We start from the raw sequence: 24,865 nt of genomic DNA, 5'->3' as shown, positions 1-24,865 counted from the left end.
TCTTTTTGGGGAATGTGTGTGTGTGTTCTTGTGTGCGTTAGTTTTACGATTAAAAATTTAAAACTTTACGTTACACAGATTAGGATATCAATATCAAATACACAATCGTCTGCCCTGCCTCTTGGCATGTAAATGTTTAAAAATAGTTCTTGAATTATTTATTTATTTGTTTGGGTGGTTTTATTTTTGGGCGGTCTGTACTTAAGTCTTATAAAATTCTTACGGTTCACGGTACAAAGCTTAGTGTAGCATAGTGTAGGATATAGTGTATAGTGTAGTGTTTTATGGTTGTGTAGAAAAAATATTATGCTCTTGTTACTCATATATAATGTACATATGTATTTCGTGTTCTCCTCGTGCTTCTCCATAAAAACTGACTAAAGGCAATCGCATTTGTCGCATTTGAAATGCATTGCAAACTGTGCCCTGGACTCTCAAACTCAAAACTCAAAACTCATACTCAAACACAAACAATTAAAAATATACACGGATCGGTTAGATTTTTGCGCATTTTCAGCATTGGAAGCCAATAAAGGGGGCAGTAGGGTTCTAAAGGGTTCTCTCACATAAAGCATTTCACAATATTATGTAAATAATACAATTAAAACTAAAATGCAATTAAAATTTGCCTTCGCTGCTCCTTCGTTTAACTTAGACCTTAACTCGAAGGTAGTTTAGTTGGTAAGATTTGATAGTTGGTTTAAAAATAAATCCTTTAAAATTACAATCAAAATCAAAAATTTAGATTCAACAAATAGTTACTCGCTAACTAAATCGATTCTCTCGTCACAATTCGTCGTAAAATGAATGCTTTGTCACACAGTATTTAAACAAATTAAAAATATATCGTATTGTATGTATAAAAAAAATATATATGTAGTGTATAAAAAACGAATAACATGCGGACACACTCCAATGGAAAACCTTAAAGTTATCCATAGATCACACATAATTAGAATCGTAATAGATACAATTAATTGGCTGCTGTGTGCTGCAGGTGTTTTTTATTTTGTGTTTAGGGTGTGGTGGCAATTTGCATGCATTGCTCTTGGTAGAGTTGTTTGTCGTTTCACAAATGCTGCAAGAACAGAATAGAATCGATTAACATAGTGTTTGATTAACCGAAGGAAAAGGAAACTAAAGGCAATGCGCTATTCTTTAATTTTAGGCGATAGGTACACGAGTGTAATTGTTGTACACATATTTATAAATATACCTATAATCTGTATGTAAACTGAAATAATTCTTTATGTAAATTCGTAATTCGTTCCATTCCCTGTATTTACGTCTATCTAGTCTTACAATGCTAATCGGATCCTTGACCAGTGAAACCAGGCGTAGTACCATCCGCGAGTCCATCCTTCGATGCAAAACGAGAACTCGTTTAATTATGTATAGCGTGAAACGGCAATTAACTTTTCAAATACATTTAACAACAAACATTTAATATTTGAATATTAGCATAATAAATAGCTTATTGTTTTTTAACATTTTCCGCACTCTGTATAACGATTATTAATGTATATTTTACCTAAGACTCGATGCGTTTCTTCGTTCGTTGTCTTTTGTATAATTTTCTCTGAGCAAAAATACAACTACTATAATGTGTACTGTATAATACTTTTAAGGTGTGGATAATGGGTACGAAATAAATAGAGTTCGAATACATACCAAAACTAAACATGCCACAACGATGCATTCCCAAAATCTTACAATTACATTTTAGGTAAAAACTTTACGATAAAAACTTTTTTAAAAAGCAGTTCCACGATGGCTGCAATCGCTGCTGGGGGGAAGGGGGCATATCTATATCGTCTAGGTCGGGGGGGAGGGCATCCACACGGCACACTTTCAATTGTTTATATAATCTGTTTATACACATCGACAAAGTTCGTCATCGAATCGAAATCCGTCATTGCAAAGTCACCGGAACTAAAATATATAGCGATTTTTGTGGATAAAAATTAGAAGGAAAGAAAAATAAACATTAATAATGAAAAATAAATATGTTGGAAAATATCGTGCAAATGGTAGGAGTGGTTAGTGGAAAATGAAAGGGGTTTATGTGGGTTAGTTTCTTTGTGGCAAAAATGGATAGATATGGGGTATGGCAGAGAAAGCAAATGGAATGTTTGTGTCCCTAAAAGTATCTCTTTTTTCCAAAAATTTGTTTAAACAACAATAACATTTCGATCAAAAAATGACAACAGCAACAAGCAAGCAATCAATCAATTTATCTAGCAGGCAAACGGACAATTAGTTCGAAAAATGCATGCAAGAAAATTAAATTCAATTCAATTATAGCCAATCGCAATTTCGTTGGACTGCATGTCCCTTAATATTCTTAATATTAAAAATTAATTTGTTATGCTGCTTCGTTGGTTGCTGGTTTCAGCCTAGAGATCTCAGATTTACAGGTGCATGATGGTGCTATTCTGCAAGCTGCGTTCATAGCCAAAATATATAGAAAAAGGAGAATGGAAGAATGGTTAGAGGAAAATCATTTATTTGTTAAAGCCAATTATTGCTTGACTAGGCGTTTTGATCAATTCGCGGCTGAAAAAGTCTAAAAAGATGGCAATACTTTGAAAAAACAAAAAGACTATAAAAACATAAACAATGCATACAATTTGAGCTTATATTCGACATATGTATATCTCTTATATACTGAGCTAGCGACCAGCTAAATGGCTATTGTTAATACGGTTTTTTGGGGGGCGCAGGGCATCTGAAACGGATCTGATACGATGAATGCGAGGGGTTAGCGTGGCGTTGCGTGGCGTGACGTGACGTGACGGGAGTCGAGTGCGTCTGATAATATGGTGGTGTTGGTTGGAATGAGCATGAGCTGATGGATCGAACGATTTATTGAGGGGTCGGAATCAGCGTCTCGGCGAATCAATCAGATGAAGAGAGAGCAGCTCAGCGAACAGCATACAGCAGTCGGCTGAAGAGGTTTTGGGTGGAATCTGATCGAGGAGAGTGATCTTTGGATGCGGAATATCATACTTAAATAGTTATACCTCGAGGAAAGTGGGGATTTACACGTTGCACTCATAATGGTGGCAATGATCTCACGGGATACGGGATCATCGGGTGATGTGTCCGCCACATATCTCTCTATGGCATCTAACACACAGCTATCATCCGAATCAGAGTCCTCAGGGCTGTGGTACACCAACAGAACACCCAAAAAATCAACCGATGGTATACAATTGGAGAATGAAAATAAACAAATCGTACAATAAGTGGGGCTGTGTTGTAATTAACTTAAATAAATTGGGGAACGGGCTGTGGTTTGGGGATTGAGAGCTCTACAAATAGCCCATTGTGGGGTTCAATCATATCAGTTTAATTTACAAATTTCCTGGTAGGCGCTCGGTTAGTCAGGCAGAGTCTCCTCCCCTTTCTTTTTTCTCGAATTCAAAGTATTGCAATCTTAGTAAAACTTTTGACAAAATCATAAACAAAACAACGCAAAAGCAAAGCAAATAAAATTTAAGGAAAGACCAAAGACCAAGGGTCTTCGTGCGGAGCTGTTAAGTTTTAATCATTTTTTTTTTCTGGGGGGCAGAGGGGGAGTCATATCACATTATAGTACAATATTCTTGTTGCGGTGTTGCAGAGATGCATGTTAGCTGTGTGTGCCTGGGGCATCGGTCATGCATCGAAACTTACTTTCCCATTGACATGCTACTATCCTGCGGTGGAGATGGTATGGGATGCTGTGGTGTCCCAATAATGGAACCATTATCTCCAATCGCATTGCGTACCTGGACGTGTAACGTGCTTCTCACATAGCCGGCTTTGGGTTCTATCAAAATTCAAATTTCAATTAGCAAACAAAACCCGTATTTACTCGATTCGAGGGGGAAATCATATACCATTCGTACCATCACGAGCTGAGTAGAACTCGCCAAATGCGCGATCCCGTTCCTGGGGCACTCCATTGGTGTCGCTCGGATGTAGCCAGCGCAGCATATGCAAGTCGCGTATGCGATCGGCCAGGTTGAGGATCTGAAAATCACGCGCAGTCCATGGCGAAAGCATGGTAACCGATCCGTATTCATTCACATAGGCAATGGTAACGCCACCTGCAATAAAGGATCACACATTAATATCCATCTATCTGCATACATCAATCAACTGATCCAACCCAATTCGCTGTCGGAAAAGCGCAACAGAAAGGTGCCAATGCCCGTGGCCGAACGCATGAGATCATCCTGCGCCTTGGCCTTGTTGATGAAGCCCATAATGCAGCTGGCCTTCCACATGCCCATCAGATGGTCTTTGGTGAGTTTCATGATGGCAAAGAACCATTCCCAAAAGGTGAAGTTGCGATCGGGCAGCGGCTCCTTGCAGAACTGATTCCACGTGATATAATCACTACGCTCATCGCGTTGCAGCTTCTCAACTGAAACAGGAAGAGGAAGAGAAATATATCAGTAACAAAACTGACGAACGGAACCAAAAAATCTGGACTCACAGAGAAAGTCCAGGTTATCCCTGGTCAGGGCCCGCTGTGTGCTTGACCCAAATTTGGTATTAAGCGCCACCGAGAGCTGGGCCCAGGTCACGCGATCGGTGATCGCAAATGGTTCCCGTACAATATCCGCAAAGGCATTGTCCCAGGTGATGGTGGCCCACGACTGTGGCTCCTGGTTGCCATGAACAATCACCACCACCGGCAACGACAGGGTCCACACCCGAATCTGGTAGTCGTTGACTGTGGTCGTCGCATAGAAGAACAGGGCAAACTTCTCGTCCATGACGCTCTCGGTGCCCTTCTTTTCGGCCCGCTTGATCTTCTTCAGCTGCATGTTCCTGAAGCTGGCCGAGAAGATGTGGTTATTCTGTTGGTATTCCATGGTGCTGGAGCAGTTCTGTATTTCCCCCGAAGACTGACCAGCCAGGGTGCTGTCCATTTGGGTGCCGCGGGTAACGAAACGATTTGCCTGGTTCTCTGCAAACGGGGAGGGAGTGGGAGGGAATGATTAGTAAATGCCGGTAGATATCTCTATGGGGACGCTTACCCGACATGATGATGCACTCAATGGTGGGCGGATTATTGTGTATCCCCAATTGGGAGCCGATCAGCCAGCGGACAGAGGCCGCAAAGCGCGTATTTGTCTTCATCACCTGTGGCGGCTGTTTGTCCACAATGAAGGCGGCGCACACCAGATTCTTTTGTGCACCTCTCACACGCTCGAGCAGATTGTTCAGTTCTGGCTCGTCGTTGACGAGATGCACACGAAGCGTCTCTTTGACGGCCGCCAGGAGGTGGCCAATAAAGGATTCGAGTAGCTCGAAGCAACGCTGAATCTGATCAAGAGTGCTCTCTTGGAAAGGGGCCCCATTGCCGGCCAGCGCCTGTTGACGGCGCCAGTTATTCAGTTCGCTGATAATCAGCTCCTGCAGCGGCTCGTAGCATATATAGCTCCGGCATAGGGTCGTCACAATGGCCGCCTTCTCCGTCATCAGGCATTTGAACGCCTCCTCGGGATTTGGGGATCCTGTGGAGTTCAGCATGTAGCTGTAGTTCTGGACGAGCATCTTCAGGGAGTTGCCGCAGGTGCTGAATTCATTAAAGTACTGCAGTATCTGATGCTCGATCTCGAACAGCTCCACCTTTGCCGTGCCTAGCGCATTGTGAATGACTCCCAAACCGGCGCCAACCGCTGGCTGAACGGCCATCAGTTCACTGGGATCCATGTAGCCGGATGGATTGTTCATGTTGTAGGGACTGAGGGGCATCGATGGACCTGGTGTAGCCACACTCTTCTCCGTCGCTAGCTGCAGCTCCTTTTGTAATCCGCCGCGCAAATGCGTGTACAGCTCGAGGGCAGATGTGCGCTGGATTTGGGTGCAAAGCTCTACAACTCGGTACTTGAGTGCCTGATCGCTGGCCGTGCGCGTCGAGAGTAGCTTCTGTTGCAGATCCTCGTTGAACTTGAGGGCCACGCGCTCCAGTTGTTCCGCAGAGTTTGGTGTGATCTGTTCGGACCTGTATGAGGAGGGGTGGGACTATTATTATTTGAATTATAAATGAAGCAGTTTTCTAATTCTAGATCTGATCAATGCCCGCCCACATCCCGACATCAACTGCTGCCAGCCACCCCCACGTTATGATCTACTCACATTATTCTGTCTTCGATCCAGGCCGCCAAGCAGAGACGCAGGTCGAAGAGACCCTTCTCATCGTAGTAGGCTGCCATACGAGCCTCGCAGTCGGCATGGCTGGAGATGCGCTTCCACAGGCTCATGCTCCTACCCGATGTTCTATCTCTCTCTCTATTGATGATTTGATTCTTATTCGATTCGATTTGTGGGATGAGTGTGTGGATGCTTTTTGTTTAGCTGGGACACAGCTGAATGGATATTTTGGGTATATTGTGATCTGTTTTCAGTTGCTCGCTCAACGTCCGGCTGACTTCCAACAAGCAAATGAATCTGAGTCGTCCATAAAATGCAATCGTTACATGCAAATGATATCTGCGCTCTGTTTGGATTTTGGTATTCGTTTTCGCTTTCGATTGATTTAGAATTGCTAAGGAAACTATAAATACACAAGCATATGGTACATTTTTTTGTGATAAGTGCGAGATTTTAGCCAAAGATGATTGTATCCCATGCAACCAATATACTATATTGTACATATATAATATTTTAAGTGCTATTGCGCGCAACAAATTGAATAATGTGGGGACGTAATGAGACTGATGTTTATTATGTTTGATGTCCGGATTAGTGGGTCAGAGATCAATGGGTCTATGCGGTTTGTGAATTTACTAACCCATATATTGATTATTATCAGTGAATTTGCCATTTGCCTGTGCATCAACTGACTATCAAATTGTTCTCAATGTATGATCTTCTGCGGCCTGTGCTTTTGTCCCCGTTACTTTTCTGGACAGTAACCTAACCTAACCTATATTTCTGTACTCCTCTGAGTGATTGAGAGAGAGTACTCTCGCTCAGGGAGTACCATAAAAGCGAGGCAATAAAAGAACTTAGTGCAAGAGAGAAAGAGAGAGAGAGAGAGAGAGAGGGAAATGTGTGGCTTGTCATTGTGTACTGCACTCGAGAGAGTACGTGGTGGGAGAGGATGCTTTCGCTCAGAGAGGAGAGACGATTGCGGTCCTTGGTGTTTCTGAGTGCGAGTGAGAAGGAAAGGTCCAAGAGAAGTCTTGGAAGTTTTGAGTTTGGAGTTTTACCGTTTACCGTTAAGGAAAAACTCTAGATGCAACGAATATTTCATAAGATAAACCCGAAGTACAAAGAATAAGCATATTTCATATAATGTTTCCGAAGAAATTATCATAATTGAGGCATTATTTATTAAAGAAAAATATCCTTAATTTGATAATGAAAACGGAATAAAGAACAGAGTAAAATATAAATATTTATAGAAGGACATCTAGCCGTAGAACATCATCATCGTTTATGGGAGCTGTAAAGCACAGAATTTATGTTGGCGCATAAACCCAGGTTTTAGGGTTCTACCAGGCTACAAGCCTCTAATTACCATAGCAGAAAAAAACACACAAAAAACAACCTCAATGGGCAATAGCAATATGGCAAAGCGTAGAACAAACAACTCGCACGCCAGTGGGAAAGCAAACAAATAAAAATACGAGTAAAAACAGAAACAGAACGAGAGACGAAAGACGAGAGACGAGAGCAACCGATTCGTCGGGTAGAACTCTAGACGATGGGCGAGCGGCCCAACAGGTGTGAAACGAAATTGCACCAGACAGGCGACAGGTCGGATCTATGGGGAATATGATTCTTTATAGCCATGCTAAATAGCGCTGATAAGGGGCCGGCAGGACCTGGCATGAACGGCCTCTCGCTCCCCTCTCTGGACTGTTGTTTGTCGTCAAAACGTGACCCAAACCCTAAGCCCCGAGCCAAAGCCAATGCCAATGCCAATGCCAGGGACTGCAAAGCGTGTTTGCTTTTGTGGTCGATACGCTAATTTCTGTAGTTACCCGGAAAAAAGGCCAACAACAGAACGACGCTCGCTGGGATCACGTAGCAAATATGAATGGCCGGTCATTCCGGGAGAGAACTGTGAGCAGAGAGCAGAGAAAACAAGAGATGGAACGAGCCAAAACCAGTCGAAAAGAGCAGCTCAGAAGCAGCAGCGAAATTAGATAAGGATCTAATGACTGGAAACACAGCCCGAAAAACAGTCGAAAGTGCAGCCCAAACAAAAGGGACAAAAACCTACAACAAGAAAACAAGAAAACCAGAAATCAGAAAAATAAGTAAAGAAAAATGAAAACAGGTCGTGCCTTTTTGAAGCGATACTACCTGTGTGCCTCGGCGGCCCAAGGAACAACAGAAATCGGATGTGCGGCTCACTTAACGATGATCCCAAAAAAGAACACGAGAGAGCGAGACGAGTCCCAGTCCCAGTCCCAGTTCCAATTCCAATTCCAGTTCCAGTCCAGGCCTTAGGTAGTCGCCGAGACAGGCGATAGTATCTCTCCACCACACACAGGTTTCTTTCTATTCATAAATTTGCTGGCTGCTGCTGCCTGCCCTTCGGACTCGAAAAACCAAAGTAGTTCAAGGTTTTCTTGGCCGTCTAATATGCCAAGTCAGTCGGAAAGAAGCCACGGGCTAAAGTTGGTACAAAGTTTTCCCTTCAATGGATGGCCTCCCCCTCCGGTTTGGCAGTACTTTTCCGCTCTTGCTATCAGCAATAATTTTGATTGCTGTCTAATGAAACGAGAGATCGATGCAGCAACAGCGACAGCAGCGGTAGTCGCACAAATGTTAAGGTTAACAAGGCAACAATTCAGAAAAATAAACAACAAACAACTGAGAAAACTGTGGGCGTATCGACGGGCTCCGCTTTTCTTCAAGCGAATTCCCTTTCCCTAGCTGATGCCCCACCTTTTGGCGTTATTTGAGCAGCCCTTCCGTCTAGCCTGGCTGCTGTCAGGTGGCAGCATGAAAAACAGTTTGTTTATAAACAAATATAGGATCGTTTTCAAATCAAAACACACACAACACACACGCACACGCACACAGGGAGAGAGAGAGCTGACGCCGTAAATGTGATATTTCTTGAATGAAATAGTTTTTACCCAGCGCCTTTAGCGATCAATCGAAGGAACACAACTGAAGATCTCAATAGGGGACTCTGTGCTTTTATGTTGGTCATGATAAGACCCCATGTGGAAGGAGGAGCAAGAGTTGTACTACACTTTATGAATTGATATGAAAATTACCCCGAAGTAGTTAGAATAATCGAAGTTTGCTGGAAATTTGGCCTACGAGTATTATATATACTTCACTCTGCATTTTGATAAGCGGGCCATCTGCCCTTGTTGGCCAACACTCGGGCTGGCAGCAGGCAGGCAGGTTGATGAATCAGTTGCCGTGAAAGATTGCGCCCGAGGATTAGGTGGAAAGCTAGTCGAACAGTCAGGCCCTGCCCTTATCGGGTCAGTTTTTCAAATTTTAAATAGCGTTCTAATGATTCCGTGGAAAAGCCAGCCAACGTTTAGTCTAGTTTTTGTTCTAGCTGTTTATCAGGAATATTTCTGGAAATAGTAAAAAAACCCATATAAGAATAGACTACAGCACGAATAAGCAGAAGACCATTCGTTATTATGAAATGTCGGCTAATGGCATAATTATGCAAATTTTTGGCAAAAAGGGAACTCCATTCATAGCCCCCAAATAAATAATTAGAGGGATGGGCCACAGCCCAGACCCAGGGGTATTATCAACGAAAATACCCATGCGTGGGGGCAATAATTAAAATTGCCCAAACAAAATACATGTACGAAAATGTGTACGGGTGAGTGCGTCCTAGCCACCTGCCCCTTGGGGAGCACAAGGAATTCCCTTCAGCGTGAAATATGTGTTAGGTGGCCGCGAGTGTCGTCACTGGGGTGGAATCATGAACTGTTGCCGTTCCAATTCCCAGTCGTTTCCACTCCATTCCAGTTCCAAAATTCGGCAACTCTGGGGAGAGCTTATCTTTCGCACGGCGCGATCTCAGAGAGCCACATGCGTACCATACAATACACTGAGAAAAAAGGCCGAGCACGATTTTGATATTAAGAATTGGATGTGCGATTCTCCCTGGGGTCGGTACAAAATACTAAGCCCCTGGAGATTACCAAGCGAAAGAAGATTATTTCTACATTTAAATAATAAATATAAATAAGTATATTTGAAGATCATTAAAATTGACCGGCAGCAATTATTATTATTAATACAAAAAACTTTTCGTGCCATCGCAATTCCAGCAAACAGTAATAGTAGATAAAGAGAGCAGAACTCTCTTATACAGTAACTCTTGAACATTAACAGAGAAACTCTTATACTACAGTCATAGGTGTACAACGCACATGGTTTCAGTATAAGAGCTACTAGAACAAATAATTACCTAGATTGGTATTCAGAAATACAGTTCGAATACGGCAGATGTCCAGCAGTAAAGCTTTTTCATTATTTTAAAACCCACCATCGGCACACCACCATGGAAATTAACGAAATCAATAACGAACTAAACGACAATCCATCAATGAGAACCCTTGTCAAGCGACGACGAAAAAAAAATCTCATTAGGTTCGAAATTCGCGGTTCGGAGTTCGGAGGTGCTTCGAATCCAGTTTTGGCAACGCTCAATGAAACAGAAAGAAAAAACAAGAGCGATCCAGACGCAGACACGCTAACACAAAATAAAAAAAAACTTAGCGGCTTCTTTTATTTAACTTTTGTTATGGACTGCTAAAAGCCCGAAATGTATTTATTGCGAGATGGGAACCGATGTAGTTTGATGATAATGATGCGCTGGAGGAGCAGAGCAGGGCAGGGGGACAAACAAACATACATATATATGTACATATATTGACGATAAACCTTACTCCGTTGCGGTCGCGCAATCGCCAGTCGGAGGGTCCCGCGGGTCCCCAGGCCCCACAACAAAAGCCGCGATAACCGGTAGTTAGATGGGCCCCGCACAATACACACTAAACACACACAACGCTCGCGATTTATAGCTCTCAATAGAATGTGTCTGTGTGTGTGAGCAGGATAGGTAGTTACATATATAGATAGCCAGGCTGGAGGGAGGATGATGGGGCCACGACGCAGGGCAGAGGTGGAGTGCCAATTCATTTATTTACTTAGTTGCAGCCGCAAAATGTTAGACAATATTATTTACAAGCTGCCATAAATGTTCGCACACGCACAGGGCTCGACAGCGCCGGCGAGGCAAAAGAAAACTTTAAAAGACGTCAGGGGGGGCTTCAGGGTGTTAAAAACGTGTATACAACAGAGAGACCACAAAGCACGTCACACATCCACAAACAATCGCACACACACACTCACCCCCATGCATACACACGTAACACCGAGCAAAACAAATGTGTAACGAAGCTCTTTTTATTTGTGTTAAATACCCTTTCAGGAAGTGTAATAACACTACGACGTGTATTTTATTTTTTCAAGGCAGAGCCGTGGTCCCTCGTCGTCTTGTAATGCACACGACATAAGTTTTGATTTCGCATGATGGCGCATTCTCTTGATCACTTTTTGCAATGGGAAATACATATACTCTCGTTTGTCTTTACGGAAGAAAGGTATTTTGACAGTGTTGGTGAACATCGCTTTTGGCACAGAAAGAGTGTTTGCAGTGTTCGACTGATAGCGGTGCGACTTTTCGGCGATGCATCTCTGTCTATCAGCCTATTTTTTTGACAACTACTAATGCCATAAGGCCCCTATCGAAAGGCCAAATCGATCTAGCCATGTCACGAGTGTCTGATCCTCTTCATGTAGGAAGCTTATGCTTAGGCGAACTTCTGTTATCTTATGCCACTGCTCTGCTAGGGCACATTCGGGGACATTCGTCGAGAAGGGCGTTGGTACGCTGTACAAATTCCCCATAAGCGAACGGAATGTCAATCTGCCTAATAACCAAGATCTCCCCGTACTGTAAGGGTAGATTATCTTCGGATGTAGAGAGCTGCCCATCATCCATTTGTTGTCTTTAACGTCTGTTGTGTAGTATAAAAATTCGTTTTCGATTTCTCGGCCGCGAAAAATGTTTTCAGTTGCAAAACTTGAATTTGCATTGACGTCTATCTTTTTCGGCGCTGGTTCGGGGAATCGGCTTTAATAAAATGCATAAAATATAGGCAAAACATTCTGAAATACTGAAGCGTCGTATCGGAATTTTCTTTGCCCATAATAAAATAATAATTAAATAAAAACAAAACCGCTTTCACTATACAACAATTTGTAATACGATTAAACCTACAATAATATTTACAATTGACATGAAATAAATCATTTGATTGGGCTCTCATGAGATCAAATGTCAAATGGCTGGAGCACAGAAACTGACTCGCCAATCAAGCGCTGACCTTGAGCTGAATGCCCCTTTTCCAACCCCCAAACGCCAGCAAAAAACTAACCTTGAAATGCAAAGAAAGTGCTTGTTGTTGCAATTGCAGTTGCACTTGCATTTGCAGTTTTTGCAGTGAAAACTGAACTGGTTTAGCCACTTTTTACTTTGTGGTTTTGCATCCGTTTGTGTATCGCTCGCTTATCGCTATGTAAAATCGGAAAAATCTTGGAAAAAAAACCAACTCAATTGAATATTGGGGGGAAAACCCATGGCGTCTTGCATACATATGTGTGCTGTGAATTCTCAATTAGCTGTGAGCACTGCTTATGAGATAGATATGTATATATACCGCAGATCAAAATGCGGTCAATAGATTGTTTCGTCTTTATGTACGAGAGGAGTATGCATAGTATTTACAGTCAGGGACACAAGTATTTGCCCATCATTCTGACCATCTTTCCCAGTAATTGATCTAGCTTTTCCCCAAAACGGAGTACAATAAAATGTTACTTGCTTTAGAGCTCTCATTTTACACTGTGCGACAGAGATTTATCCAAATATATATTTCCTTTCGCAGAAAATAGTGGCTTTAATGCTAATATGTTTTAAATTTGCCCCGGGGTAAGCAGACTTCTGTGTATAACTGTTCGGGATTGACACAAGCTCTCGGGCGGCCGGCAAGCAGCTGCTCTGTTCTGCCCTGCCCACACACAAATTGTTATTGCTGCCGTTTTGGCAAACGAAAAGGCGAATCGAAAACAAACAGAGAGCCCACATAGAGACCCACAGAGAGGGGAGAATAATTTGGAGAATAGCAAAGTAGCAGTTAAGCGAAATGCAGCAATATTTAGCTCTGTGATTAATGCTGAGTGAGGCAGCGGCCGGGCCACCACCAAAGCGTCGGAGTCGGGGCACTGGGAGCGTCTTAGATAAGAGTTTTGATGATGACTCAGCGCAGCAAGGCAACAGTTTGTATCTTCTATGTATGCACACGTGTGTGTATCTTTTCGGCTCTGGTCCAGCGTCATGTGCTGCCAGATCCCCCCCTGTGCAGATTCCAGATTTTGAGTTTTAATCCCAAAAAGTAGTATGCATACAAGAATTTTTGATAGTGTTTCTGGAAAAAATTGTTATCTTCCATCCATATACAAAGATAGAATCAGATACAAAAGGATACACCCCTCTTGGCCCCAATGATTTTTCATTTGAACTGAAAAGCTTTTTTCGGCTAATGGAAAGTTTTATTGCAGCAGCCGCTGCTGATAACCGCCAGTACGTACTTATCGCAGAACGGAAAGAACAGACAAAAGTGTGTACGGCAAAGGTAGGTGCCAGCAGAGGCACAGTGGACACTCGCCATGTGGGAACCGCGACAGTTGTTCCCGAGACACTGGGGGGTAAAATGTCGTTTCTAGTAAATATTGCATGGCTTGGTCATATTTATTATGGTTGCTTTTCGAGTGGACGCCGCCCCCCTTCTTGAGGGCCCCACAGCAGAGTATAATTCCCATTGGGGAGCCCACTCCATGCGCCCATTGGGGATCCCTGACCAAAGGCCCCACAGCGGTCTCCTCCGCCATTCGCAATGAATGTGGTGTTGTTTCTTGCCTCAGACTTTTCGCTGCTTCGACATTTTTTACTTTTTGTTATTCAATTTTGTATAAGCAACACGAACACACACACACACACACACACACACACACATACCCCGCGTAAGTATGCACGATGCCCGATCCGATGCGCGCACGTACAATGTGTTTCGTTTTGTGGTATTGTTTTTGCACTCATAAATGTTTAATAAGCGTGTACGTATTTGTATACACAACAAATGCTTGCCTGTAAACGGGCATGTGTGTTCGTGTGTCTGTGTGTGTGTGTGTGTACGGGTTCTGCCTGCCGTACAGCGATGACAGTGGAGAGTGGAGGAGACGCCGCCACCGCACAAACCAAGTGTTATTTAAGTAATCATTTATCGTTGTTACTCGCCTGACATTTTGTACGATGTTTGTCGGGTTTCGTTTCGGTTTCGGCAAAGCAGGGCATTGGGTATATTGGGCTTCTGATCATTCGGATCTACATACATACATACATACATATGTATCTCTTTCTGCCCTTCACGAGTATCCTCTCTCTTTAGAGAGAGGTGCTGGATAAGCTTTCGGTTTCGAAATCGAAATATCATCGAAAATAAAAAGAATGATCCCACGATCAGGTCACAATCTTTGCCCTAAATTTAATCTCATTTCATAGAATATTTATAGTATATAGACAGGTACATTTGTAGATGTGCGCATCATTTGGTGTTTTTCCATTTTGCATATTTTTTTGCTAAAAATTTCACCTCAAGAAGTGCCTCGTAGCATCTTTTGATAAAACTATTTCGCTCAGCGGATATTGCCTTTGATTCAGGAATAATTAATCTCTTATCAGATTTTTTTGACAAATTTTCCCGTCGCTAACCTAATAATTTCACGCCAAATATCATTTAGGAAGGCAAATCAGTTTTTAATGGATTCGGCGAAGTGGTCCTATGACCTTTTAATTCGACAAACAAATACAAAATTGTCTCTTATCTCTGACAAATTGTACATGTTTCAATGCTTATTAAGGCACGAAAAACTTCCCTAGATTTATGACATCTGACATTTCCATTTTTAAGATTAAAAAATATACAAAATATGCAGGATCATGGTGCATCCTGTGTGAAAGCAGTTCAGTTATAGTATCGATGTATGGGCTGTAATTTTTATTGGACCGAAATTTAATTTTGCAAATGTCACGTATAATCTTTGGCGTTTTGTTCGAAATATTAATCAGAAAATATCATCAGGGTTCAGGGTTCAGGGTTTTTGGGGGCGAGCATTTAGATTAATTTCTAATCGTTTTATTTGTTCTGCAATAATGGTTTCCTTTGAATCATTAAAATACAACAAATGAATCTGTCATATGATTTTGGATTGATTGCGATTGATTCAAAAACAGCATAAGCCCTCGCCTGATAAGCTGCAAGTTTGTGATTTGTGTAAGTACAGCAGAGCCTTGCCAGCAGATACCCCAGACATCGGCTTTAGCTGGGGATGGTGTATGGAAGGCCCGGCCCCACTATCCACTGTATGGGCAGTGCTCCACTTACAATACGTCTCTGCGGCCAGAACGATTAAATGCAACGCAATAAAACGGCTTTTGATAACAAGTTATCAGTGTAAAAGAGTTCAAAAGAGAGAGAGAGATAAGAAGGAGAGCAACACATTCAGCCAAGGACTGGGGATTATCGGAAATACAAGGGACAGAAATAGCTTTCTGTGGATTGGCTCATAACAGCTCGGCTCATAAAAGATCGATCCTATGGATATTACACAAAGTCCTCTGAATTTTTAGTAAACAGCAGTATTTAAAATGCTGATCACAAACGAAAAGAATGCCTTCTGAGAAGTCTAACAAAGGAAAACCTTGCTTATCGTATCTCGTATCTATTAAAACATCTATTGGTGACGATTTAGCGGTGGAAGGGGAAACGAGGGATTTTGTAGATTTCAGGTCTGCCAGCGGGCACAAAAGGGTTAAGGCTCTCGCAACGTCATTGACACGAACCGTCCGCTGACAAGAGTAATTTGTCCAAAATGGTAAGAGGCAGCGGCGGAGGACAGGCCAGGCCAGGCCAGACCAGGCCAACAAGTCACTGGACGGCGCGCAACACACGTCGAAAGGGGAACATACGAGGAAGACGAAGAAGTGGAGAGAACGAAGCAGAGATAAAAGTGTTGAGCGCGCAGAAGTCGCGACGGAAAAGTATGAAAGCAAGAGTAGCATGTGAATATGAGGAGCATGATAGGGCGATAGACGGAGAGGGGGAGAGTGGGAGTGGGAGACGTAGCCAGAGCCCCTTCAGTCAGCCAACAGGGCGATGTAAGAGCGAGGGAGAGAGCGGAGCTAATATATACCCGATTGTACTGTGGTGTGTTCATGTTCTGTTGTTGTTATTTGTGCTATTGCACTCGAAATTCTTTTTGCCTTTGTTTTTATGGATTTTCCAGGAAATATAACCATGAACGAAGATGGCCACAGCGACGGCAACGGCAACGGCAACGGCAACGACATGCGCTGCCAACAATAAGAAACAGGAGCGCTGTATGTATGTATATACCATTGCCATGTGCATATACATCCATACATATGTACATGTGTGTTATTTTGTGTATACAAAATATAAAAACTTCAAGTGGAAACACATGATTTTTCATGGGTCAAAGAAAACGCAATTTGTTGACTTCTTAAACACACAATTTTGGAAACTTGCAGACAAAAGAAAACATTCTGCGCAAAATGCAGTATCCCGCCCACAGTGCGGCGAAAAACAACTGCAGCAGGCGCAGACGTCACTGCCTGGGAAGTCCTCCCACACATACCCAAACACGCACGAGCGTTCCCCCCCCCCCCCCCCCCCACGGTTCGAACGTAGATTGCTCTTTTTTTCTATTTACCTTTTGGTGCGCACCAACACAAGCACAGCCGGACAGTCTAGAATGTGTAAACACGTACAGGTCGCGCCTTTGATTGTATGGGTATTTGGCGGCGCTGTTGCTTTCGATATATTTTTTTGTTATGTATTTGCCGTTTTATTTTTAAATCGTGCACACACACAACTCACGTACGAACACACGCACACATCCGCTTCTTTGGATGCCTCGGGGTCCTCCGGGATGAAAAAGCGCCGGCACACGCCTTAGAAGAAGGGTCTCCACGCGATAAAACCTTGAAAACGGCACTTCAAAAGGATGCAACTTGTTGGCAAATTTGAAGGACAGGAAATTTTTAAATATTCCTCTGCTCTTTCACGCTTGTTGCGCGATTGGCCGCCCGAATGCAAATATTTCGTGAATTGTATCAACTGCTATGTTTATAGCCGTTTTTAGTTACTAAATAATTTATTTATTGTTCGACGACGCGCGCAGCAACCGCTCAATTCAAAAGTTGTCAGCTATTTTGTCGTTTCCCTGCTCCGATCGAAAAATTTGTGAGCGCTGCCGTTCATTCTGCTGCTATTCCTAATCCTACTACTTTTTTCAGGTTTGATGGTGATTGTGTCTGAAAAAACTCCCAAAAACGCAACCAGCGTCAAACCAACTCTCACAACAAAGAGCGAGAGAGCGAACGTATCAGAGCCGAACGACATGGGAGAGAGAGAGAACGATGGTCGAACCGAACGCTAAAACATGTTGCCGGCACAATTTTCCACAGGGAAACATCGATATATGCTATCGATAGCCGTCTTTCATTTGTTTATAAAATTATTTGCGTCTATTTATAAATATTTAACAGAAACTGGTCCGGTAGGAACAAGTTGGCTTCTCTACACAATCGTACATATGTGTGCACACATATACATGCGTAAACAACTAGCCATGTCTCTTTCCGTATAATTAATTACAATTAATTGGTTAGCCCAGAAGAAGCCAAGGTTAACTACTGCCACTGCGTTACACTGTTCTAAGAAGCTGCAGAGGGCAACCCCCCAGCATACCATACCCCGTGCTTTCACCTGTTGTGCGCAGCAACAAGCGCCAACGCAAATCTCGCCCCCGTCGCACAGGGCACAGGGTGGGAAACGACCGACTGGGCGAAGCAACAGGAGGGCGGTGGTGGGGGTGACTCGCAAAATCAATAGCCATTTAAATAATTACGCCTGCATTTTTGCAGCCATCTCTCACCTTTCGTTGCGCGTTGCGTCCCTTGCTGATTTTTGGTGGAGCGGCCGCTGATGGAGGAGGTAGGAGAAACACTTTTTGGCCGCATTCAGGACGCGGCGGTGTTTGTCGCAATTGGAAATATGGCTGGTTTTATTACTTTATTAAAGAAATTATTTTTTAATTGTTTGTCATTACCGTGCAGTTGATCGACCTGCTATATTTTTGCCGCACTTTGCCGCATTATACCGCCGAAAAGACTTTTGCATAAATTTAATTTATATAACTTGTTTGCGTTTATATTTACATTATTTTATTATTTTAAATTTTAAATTTATTACAAATTTATGGTTCCAGGCATGCAGTGTGACCAGTGATAAAATATACGGTCTGACTCTCAAAAACTGACGTCACAGTTTCAAAATATACCAAAGATATACTGACGAATTATTTGTATTCGAATTCCATCATATTCCTCGATTTCGATATTCGGTTGCTAGCTAGGATTCTTAGCACTGAACACATAATTTAATCCGATTGATGCATCATTTTCCTCTAAACTCTCATCTTTATTGGATAAAATATGGTTTAAACAAACACGGTCAACAACAATTTCCACATAACCAATTTTCTTACATGGTAACCACACACTAACTGCACATTTGCTTTAAAATAACTACATTTGTATGTAACAAGCAAAAGCGACACCTGAAGGGAAAATGTGTACCTTTCAAAAATGTTTTCCCTTGTTTTTCATATGAGCGCCATCGAGGCACCAGTATGAAAAAGCGCCGTTATTCACGTTTAGACATGCGTTTCGAAATTTTCAAAAGATTTAAGTTTTTGATGGCAAACGATTCGATGCAGATCACGAATTCTATGTGGGCTGGAACATGGCTCTAAATGGCATTTCTACACGGTTTTTACATTGGTGCATTGGTGAAGAGGGTGAGTCCATAATATACTGGAAAATACTAGAAAATACTATGAAAAGTATGAAATTTGCCAGGTGCGTGAGATAGACATGGTGGCTAAACTGGCTTATTTTAGGTTCATTATGTTCGGAAATCATATTCCTGAATTTTGAATTTCGTTTAGTTTTATTCGATTGAAGAATAAATTTTCTACAAAATATCTTTCAAGTACTCCCTATTAGTGGTAGTAACTTGTTGCTTGTTAACAGGGGGCTTGGAAAATATTTATAATCTTCTTCCTTTAATTAATATTAAAATTCTTCTCTCCAAGATGATTTGAAACATTAGTGATGACTTCTTCTCAAATTTACATGTTTTAGACATATTTATGCATATTTTCATGCCTGTATATGAAATCTAAAAACATCGATGTTTGAGAAAAAACATCGATGATTCACATTCAAACAATTTCTATTTGGCGCTCAAGTTTGGTGGGACTTTTTTGGGATTTTCTCTGGGATTTTTCCCCTCAACAATGTCCCTTACATTCTATACTCACCTACGTATTCTTACGTGTTATGCTGCTGGCAACATTCAATTTGTATGGGCCAGACTCATGTGCCGTGAAATCGAGCAGCACTGCGCGGATTGAGCAACATTTTGCATACCCTGGGAAATGGATATTATAGAACTGAGAGAATGTTTGTCATCTAAGGCACCAATAAAGGCCAAAACTAGTCAGTTTCTGTTTTAAAGGTATTTCAACGATATTTTGAAGGTTTTGGTCTACATACAGAAGAATGGGTATCGGGATCGAGATATACATATATACAAGACCCTAATCATATGCATTAATATGTCCCAAACATAACAATCTGGAATCATTTCTATATTAATTACGTTTTAAAACAGCTTGGAAAACCAGTTTCTTCATATATATCAACGAAATAGGGTAATTTATTCATTAATGGCCTAAAATGATGTGGGCAGAGCTAATGGTTTTAGTTAGGCAGCATTATTCAACGGAATAAAGAAATTGAACAATTGGAACGATTTTTCTCTTACGTTTTATTACGTTTCACTTCTTTGACCTTTTTCGCTAAAAACATTTTTTTAGCAAAATCCAATAAAAGCAAGTATTAAAAATAAGCCAGTTAAGTAGAAAATTGATTCATCAATCGTATAAAATTATGAGGGCATGGCTAAATATTCTATATAGCTGGGAATATTCGACGGAATAAAGAAATGAGCAATTAGAACGACACTCGTTTGTTTATGCTACTGTTGTATGAGCAAAAGTGCCTTGTGTGTCTGCCTACAGTGGCTTCAAATGACAGTAAGTCCTGATGTCACAGGGCACTCCCCAAAAACAGCCGCTGTTCCACGGCTACTCCGTGCTTTCCACCTTCTTCGCATTTACAGTTAAAGTCGAGCCACAGAGTCTGCAGTTGCGATGCCAAAACGACCAGCGGCGCCCTTTGGCGCAGTTGCGGCCCACTACTCCGCCCTGCCTCAGCCCCCAAAAGACGAATTTCACTGAAAAACAATTGAAAAAGTAAGAAGAAGAACAGACCCTGGACTGGGGGTGGGGGTGGAACAGCTGTTCGTCTGGAAACGGCATTTGGGCACTGGCTTCAGGATTCTGGCGTCTGGTGCGTGTGCCGTGGGGAATGTGATTCACCTCTGCCTGTACCATCCTGCTGTTCTCGCCAGGAGCCAGGAGCACATTGGGCCGCATCTCGACCGAGTACAGCGAGGGGAACGGAACCACGACGACGAGCGGATACCCTTCGTGCGATGCGTGCGATGCGCACGCCTTAATCTACTGACCAGCAACATCTACTAGTCCGATACGGAGGCTCATCTCATCGAGGTCGCCCGCCTGGATGGCAGCAGTCGGCATGTGCTCTTGTGGAAGGGAGTGGAGAAGCCGCGTTCCCTGGTCCTCGAGCCGCGTCGCGGGTACATGTACATGGACAGGGTCGCCTCGGGCTCCATACGCCGTGCCACGATGGACGAATCCGCGCTGCAATCATGGCCGGGAGCTCATATTCGACCAGAAGACGAGACGGCTCTACTGGATGGCAAGAAGCGTCGAATACTGGTTGGCAGCTCGGACTACGTGTACTGGAGCGACTGGAGCACCGGGGACATTGATCAAGACGGGCCAGAGCCGCAGCCTCGCCAAGGACGTGCCCTGCATCCCCCCAGCTACGCCAGACTGCCGGAATGTGCCGTTGCCGGTGTCCGGAAAGAGTATCCGTGCGGAGGTGAAGCTCTCTCAAGTATTCAGCTCTGTTCTAAAACGTTGCCTCTTTTAGATTCTTGGGCGAACTCGCAGAAGCCTGGCAACATTGCCGTGCATGCCATGAAGACGAGGCGTCTGCTCTTCTCGACAGATGTCGGCAGCCATCTCGGGCCCGAGTCGATGGCAATGAGGGCGTGGAGCTGGAAGGAGTCACGGCGCTGGCCCTGGACCAACAGTACGAAGAAGTTATAGACATCAATGGAAAGAACAACTAAGATACCATATTGGACACCTCTGGACTCGTATTATCTCCTGTTCCCTCGCTACAGAAAAACCCTTGCTTTCATGCATATCCCGCAGGTGAACAACATTGCCGCCTTGGGGGATTTATGTACTGGCTGGACGACAAGGCCGGACTGGAGAGGATCACTGTCAACGGAGAGCGTCGTTCCGTGATATTCTCGCAGGGAAGCACGCAGTCACTCCCTTTTAAAGACCTTAAATATGCAATAGAGAACCTGCCGGATATTGCATTTGATGTTCAACGCGACCAAGCTGCGGATGAAGATGGAGCGAAGAGACTCTGGACGAGTGTGCCAGGTTACCACTACCACAATGCATTCTACAAGGACAAATGTGTAGTTGGCGTGTATTAACATATAAAGAAATGAATAAGTGGAAATCGTTTTGGCTTAAGCCTTATTTTAGACACAATCAAAATCAGTAGTACATCATCCCCTCGACTGGAGCCCTTCGGCCAAGCGTCAGACCTTACACAAGCGCTGAGCTGACGGGAACAGCCACGCCATCGGTTTGGAGGAGAAGCGTTTCCGATCCGACAACAACAACAACAGCATCAGGCGGAGCAGCAAAAACCGACAGCTGCCGAGGTAGATGTCACTCCACCATCCGAGTCATCCGAGGACTCCGACGACTCGGGCGTCAGTTGGGATGAGCTGAGCTCAGTGCCGCCGCGCCCGATTCCTCTCGGCACAATATCAGCAATAGCAACGAAATCAATGCAGATTAAATCCACGAAGCGGATCCCAATACCATGCGTCGCCACCTTCCTTTCGGGCTGCCCCTGCAGCAGCAGGACGCTCTATGTCCTGCTCTGCGGGCACCAGTCCTTCCCCTTCGGCAGGCTCCGATTTTTCTGCCGGATCCACTCCAACATTTGTTGCGCTTCGTATTTGGATAATGTCGTAGATAAGCTTGAAAAGAAGCGCGAGTATGATGGGCCCAGCCAGGACTCCCACCCAGTGGGCGCAGTGGGAAGTCCAGACGACGACGACTGGCTGGAAATATCTGTATGCCTTCAGGCCGACTTTTTCCACATCCGCAATACACTCAGAAATCATCTTACAGGAATGCACTTCATTCCCTATTCGGGAAAAGAAAACTCCTATGATTCGAATTAAACTGTTTTCAATTGAAATCTCACCTCTAGAAAGAACACCAAGAGCTCGCTGAGGCTCTAATCCGTTCGACACGAAGACACTGCATCCCGTAATTAAATGAAGACGAAATTTCGTTAACTGGAACAAACAATTTTGTAGGAAAAAATATAAAAATTTCCGCTGGATTTTAGATCCCTGTGACAACTTAAATTTAGGAAATTGAAATAATCGAATGAAATTATGAGTTCAGAGTTGAGTGTCTCAGCTAGCTAGAAATATTCAACGGAATTTCAAACTTGTCAGTATCTGTTTAAAAGGTACTTAAGAGATCAAGAATTGGTATCGGGATCAGGATATTTGTACAGAAAACTAATCAAATGCATGCAAATGTCTAAAACATATCATCTGAGAACATATACTTACGTTTTAAAAACAGTTTGAACAATATCTTCATATTAAATTAACGAAATAGGGTATACACGCATCATATCTTTATATTGCGACTGTTTTTTTTAACTAGTGTTTAAAGTGTTTAGAATAAAACAGTAAAGTAGAAAATTGATTCATTAATCGGGTAAAATTATGTGGGTAGAAATAAATGTTCTATATAGCTGGGAATATTCGACGGAAGATAAAAATTGAGGAATATGTAAAATAGAACTTGAATTCGTCAGTATATTTACGGTATATTTTTTAAATGAGACAGTATGTTTTGAGAGTCGGACGGTTTTTTTAACGATAAATCTGCGGTCACACTGCCAGTCAGTTTTTTGTCACAAAAAATGTTCGTAAAAATAAAAAATGCCGAAAAAGAAGACTGGACAGCGTAAAAAGGCTGAAAAGCAGAAGCTACGCCTCAAAGAGATTCGCACCCGAGAAACTCCGCTGGCCGATGTGCCCTGCAATGCGCCGATGGACTGCGACAAGTGCGAGAAGAAGCAAAAATCTAGGGCGTTCTGCTACTTCTGCCAGAGTCTGCAGCGGCTGCCGATCTGTGCCCAATGCGGAAAGATCAAGTGCATGTTGAAGACGGGCGATTGCGTGGTGAAGCATCCCGGCGTGTACACCACCGGCATGGGCATGGTGGGTGCGATTTGCGATTTCTGCGAGGCCTGGGTGTGCCACGGCCGCAAGTGCTTGACCAGCCATGCCTGCACGTGTCCATTGCAGAACGCCGTCTGCTTGGAGTGCGAACGTGGCGTTTGGGAGCACGGTGGGCGCATCTTCAAGTGCTCCTTCTGCGATGGTTTCCTGTGCGAGGACGATCAGTTCGAGCATCAAGCCAGTTGTCAGGTTAGTCCACTTGCAGGTCCATTAATCAATTTCTCCATTGGCTAAACTGAAAATTTTCGTCTGCCAGGTGCTGGAGTCTGAGAACTACAAGTGCCAATCATGTAACCGCTTGGGACAGTACTCGTGCCTGCGCTGCAAGACATGCTACTGCGAGGATCATGTGCGCCGCAAGGGCTTCAAATACGACAAGAACAAGGCCATTCCCTGTCCCAAGTGCAACTACGATACGTCCGTCACCAAGGATCTGAGCATGTCGACGCGTTCGCACAAGTTTGGCCGCCAACAGCAAGGTGGTAGTGATGACGAGGAGGGCTATGGGGGCTACTATGGCGGCGCTAGTGGCAGTGGCTACTACGGTGGCGGTGCCAGTGGCGGTTACGGCGACGACGATGATGATGATGAGTCTGATGACGATTACGACGATGACGACGAAGATGAGGATGATGACGAAGATGAAGAGTCAAGCGCCAGCGAGGTCGAGAAAGATGCAGCCGATAAGAAAACCACAAAATAAGATCTGTAAAACAGACAAATATTTTGATGTGCATTTTTACCCCTCACATAGCCTGTTATTGACCCATTTTATCAGTTTTTGGCTGTGTAATTGTTGGACCTGTAATGCAAGTGTGAAATAAATTCAGTTGTCGAAACAAAAAAATTCAGACTGTACTCCCAGAGATGGCAACAGGCTTCATCTGGCCGAAAACCAACCTTGTATCTTTTTGTGGCCTCAGTCGAATGCAACAAGCTCCAAGTTGGCTCTCGGCCAATTGGCCAATTGGGATGGCTCCTGCTCCATCTATACAGGGAGCAGGAGTAAAAGGATGGCTGCTGTAATCAGGCAGCTGTGCTGTGCTAAGGGTACGCACATGATGATGGCGATGCCAGCGGCGCTGCCGGCAACGACGCTGGCTGACTCTGTTGATAGACTCATCCATCTCCAATCC

At 43.4% G+C, this 24,865-nt stretch overlaps 3 protein-coding genes across 6 annotated transcripts; 2 read left to right on the top strand and 1 right to left on the bottom strand.

Annotated features, from left to right (window-relative positions):
- Nucleotides 1-143: 143 nt before the first annotated feature.
- LOC6588035 (signal transducer and transcription activator) lies at nucleotides 144-18,210 on the bottom strand. 3 transcript variants are annotated; one of them, XM_026984234.1, is made up of 10 exons: nucleotides 16,861-17,298; nucleotides 6,139-6,556; nucleotides 5,034-6,004; nucleotides 4,487-4,963; nucleotides 4,157-4,414; nucleotides 3,894-4,094; nucleotides 3,679-3,814; nucleotides 3,024-3,167; nucleotides 1,672-1,932; nucleotides 144-1,078 (listed from the first exon to the last, which is right to left on the bottom strand). In XM_026984234.1, the coding sequence occupies exons 2-9, from the start codon at nucleotides 6,261-6,263 to the stop codon at nucleotides 1,860-1,862; spliced, it is 2,385 nt and encodes a 794-aa protein (XP_026840035.1). In that variant the 5' UTR covers nucleotides 6,264-6,556; nucleotides 16,861-17,298; the 3' UTR covers nucleotides 144-1,078; nucleotides 1,672-1,859. The 3 variants fall into 3 exon arrangements, with proteins under 3 accessions (XP_026840035.1, XP_026840033.1, XP_026840034.1); XM_026984232.1 differs by lacking the exons at nucleotides 6,139-6,556; nucleotides 16,861-17,298 and adding an exon at nucleotides 18,088-18,210 and having other exon boundaries at nucleotides 3,885-4,094; XM_026984233.1 differs by lacking the exons at nucleotides 6,139-6,556; nucleotides 16,861-17,298 and adding an exon at nucleotides 18,088-18,210.
- A 2,156-nt stretch (nucleotides 18,211-20,366) lies between these two features.
- On the top strand, nucleotides 20,367-21,652 carry LOC6588014. Of its 2 annotated transcripts, XM_026994909.1 has the most exons (3): nucleotides 20,367-21,233; nucleotides 21,299-21,527; nucleotides 21,586-21,652. In XM_026994909.1, exons 1-2 carry the CDS (start codon nucleotides 20,944-20,946, stop codon nucleotides 21,498-21,500), a joined length of 492 nt encoding a protein of 163 aa, XP_026850710.1. In that variant the 5' UTR covers nucleotides 20,367-20,943; the 3' UTR covers nucleotides 21,501-21,527; nucleotides 21,586-21,652. The 2 variants fall into 2 exon arrangements, with proteins under 2 accessions (XP_026850710.1, XP_026850711.1); XM_026994910.1 differs by lacking the exon at nucleotides 21,586-21,652 and having other exon boundaries at nucleotides 20,367-21,247; nucleotides 21,299-21,519.
- Nucleotides 21,653-23,420: 1,768 nt separating this feature from the next.
- On the top strand, nucleotides 23,421-24,579 carry LOC6587916 (zinc finger protein 330 homolog). Its single transcript, XM_002013293.2, has 2 exons — nucleotides 23,421-23,918; nucleotides 23,986-24,579. Exons 1-2 carry the CDS (start codon nucleotides 23,427-23,429, stop codon nucleotides 24,430-24,432), a joined length of 939 nt encoding a protein of 312 aa, XP_002013329.1. The 5' UTR covers nucleotides 23,421-23,426; the 3' UTR covers nucleotides 24,433-24,579.
- The last annotated feature ends 286 nt before the right edge of the window (nucleotides 24,580-24,865 follow it).

The sequence above is a fragment of the Drosophila persimilis genome, unplaced genomic scaffold, assembly GCF_003286085.1.
Source record: "Drosophila persimilis strain 14011-0111.01,24,50 unplaced genomic scaffold, DperRS2 tig00000000-arrow-pilon, whole genome shotgun sequence".
Lineage (NCBI taxonomy): Eukaryota > Metazoa > Arthropoda > Insecta > Diptera > Drosophilidae > Drosophila > Drosophila persimilis.
The sequence above is the reverse complement of the archived record's forward strand: the minus strand, read 5'-3'. Positions and strand labels throughout refer to the sequence as shown.

What these genes read in the sequence shown, in the direction of transcription:
- LOC6588035 (XM_026984234.1), bottom strand. Translation starts at nt 6,263, where the DNA reads ATGAGCCTGTGGAAGCGCATCTCCAGCCATGCCGACTGCGAGGCTCGT. An exon ending in CTTTTCCGACAGCGAATTGG is followed by an intron (nt 4,095 to 4,156) that starts GTTGGATCAGTT and finishes CCTTTATTGCAG; the next exon opens with GTGGCGTTACCATTGCCTAT. An exon ending in AGTAGCATGTCAATGGGAAA is followed by an intron (nt 3,168 to 3,678) that starts GTAAGTTTCGAT and finishes GGTGTACCACAG; the next exon opens with CCCTGAGGACTCTGATTCGG.
- LOC6588014 (XM_026994909.1), top strand. Translation starts at nt 20,944, where the DNA reads ATGTACATGGACAGGGTCGCCTCGGGCTCCATACGCCGTGCCACGATG. An exon ending in GTTGCCGGTGTCCGGAAAGA is followed by an intron (nt 21,234 to 21,298) that starts GTATCCGTGCGG and finishes TGCCTCTTTTAG; the next exon opens with ATTCTTGGGCGAACTCGCAG.
- LOC6587916 (XM_002013293.2), top strand. Translation starts at nt 23,427, where the DNA reads ATGCCGAAAAAGAAGACTGGACAGCGTAAAAAGGCTGAAAAGCAGAAG. An exon ending in AGCATCAAGCCAGTTGTCAG is followed by an intron (nt 23,919 to 23,985) that starts GTTAGTCCACTT and finishes TTCGTCTGCCAG; the next exon opens with GTGCTGGAGTCTGAGAACTA.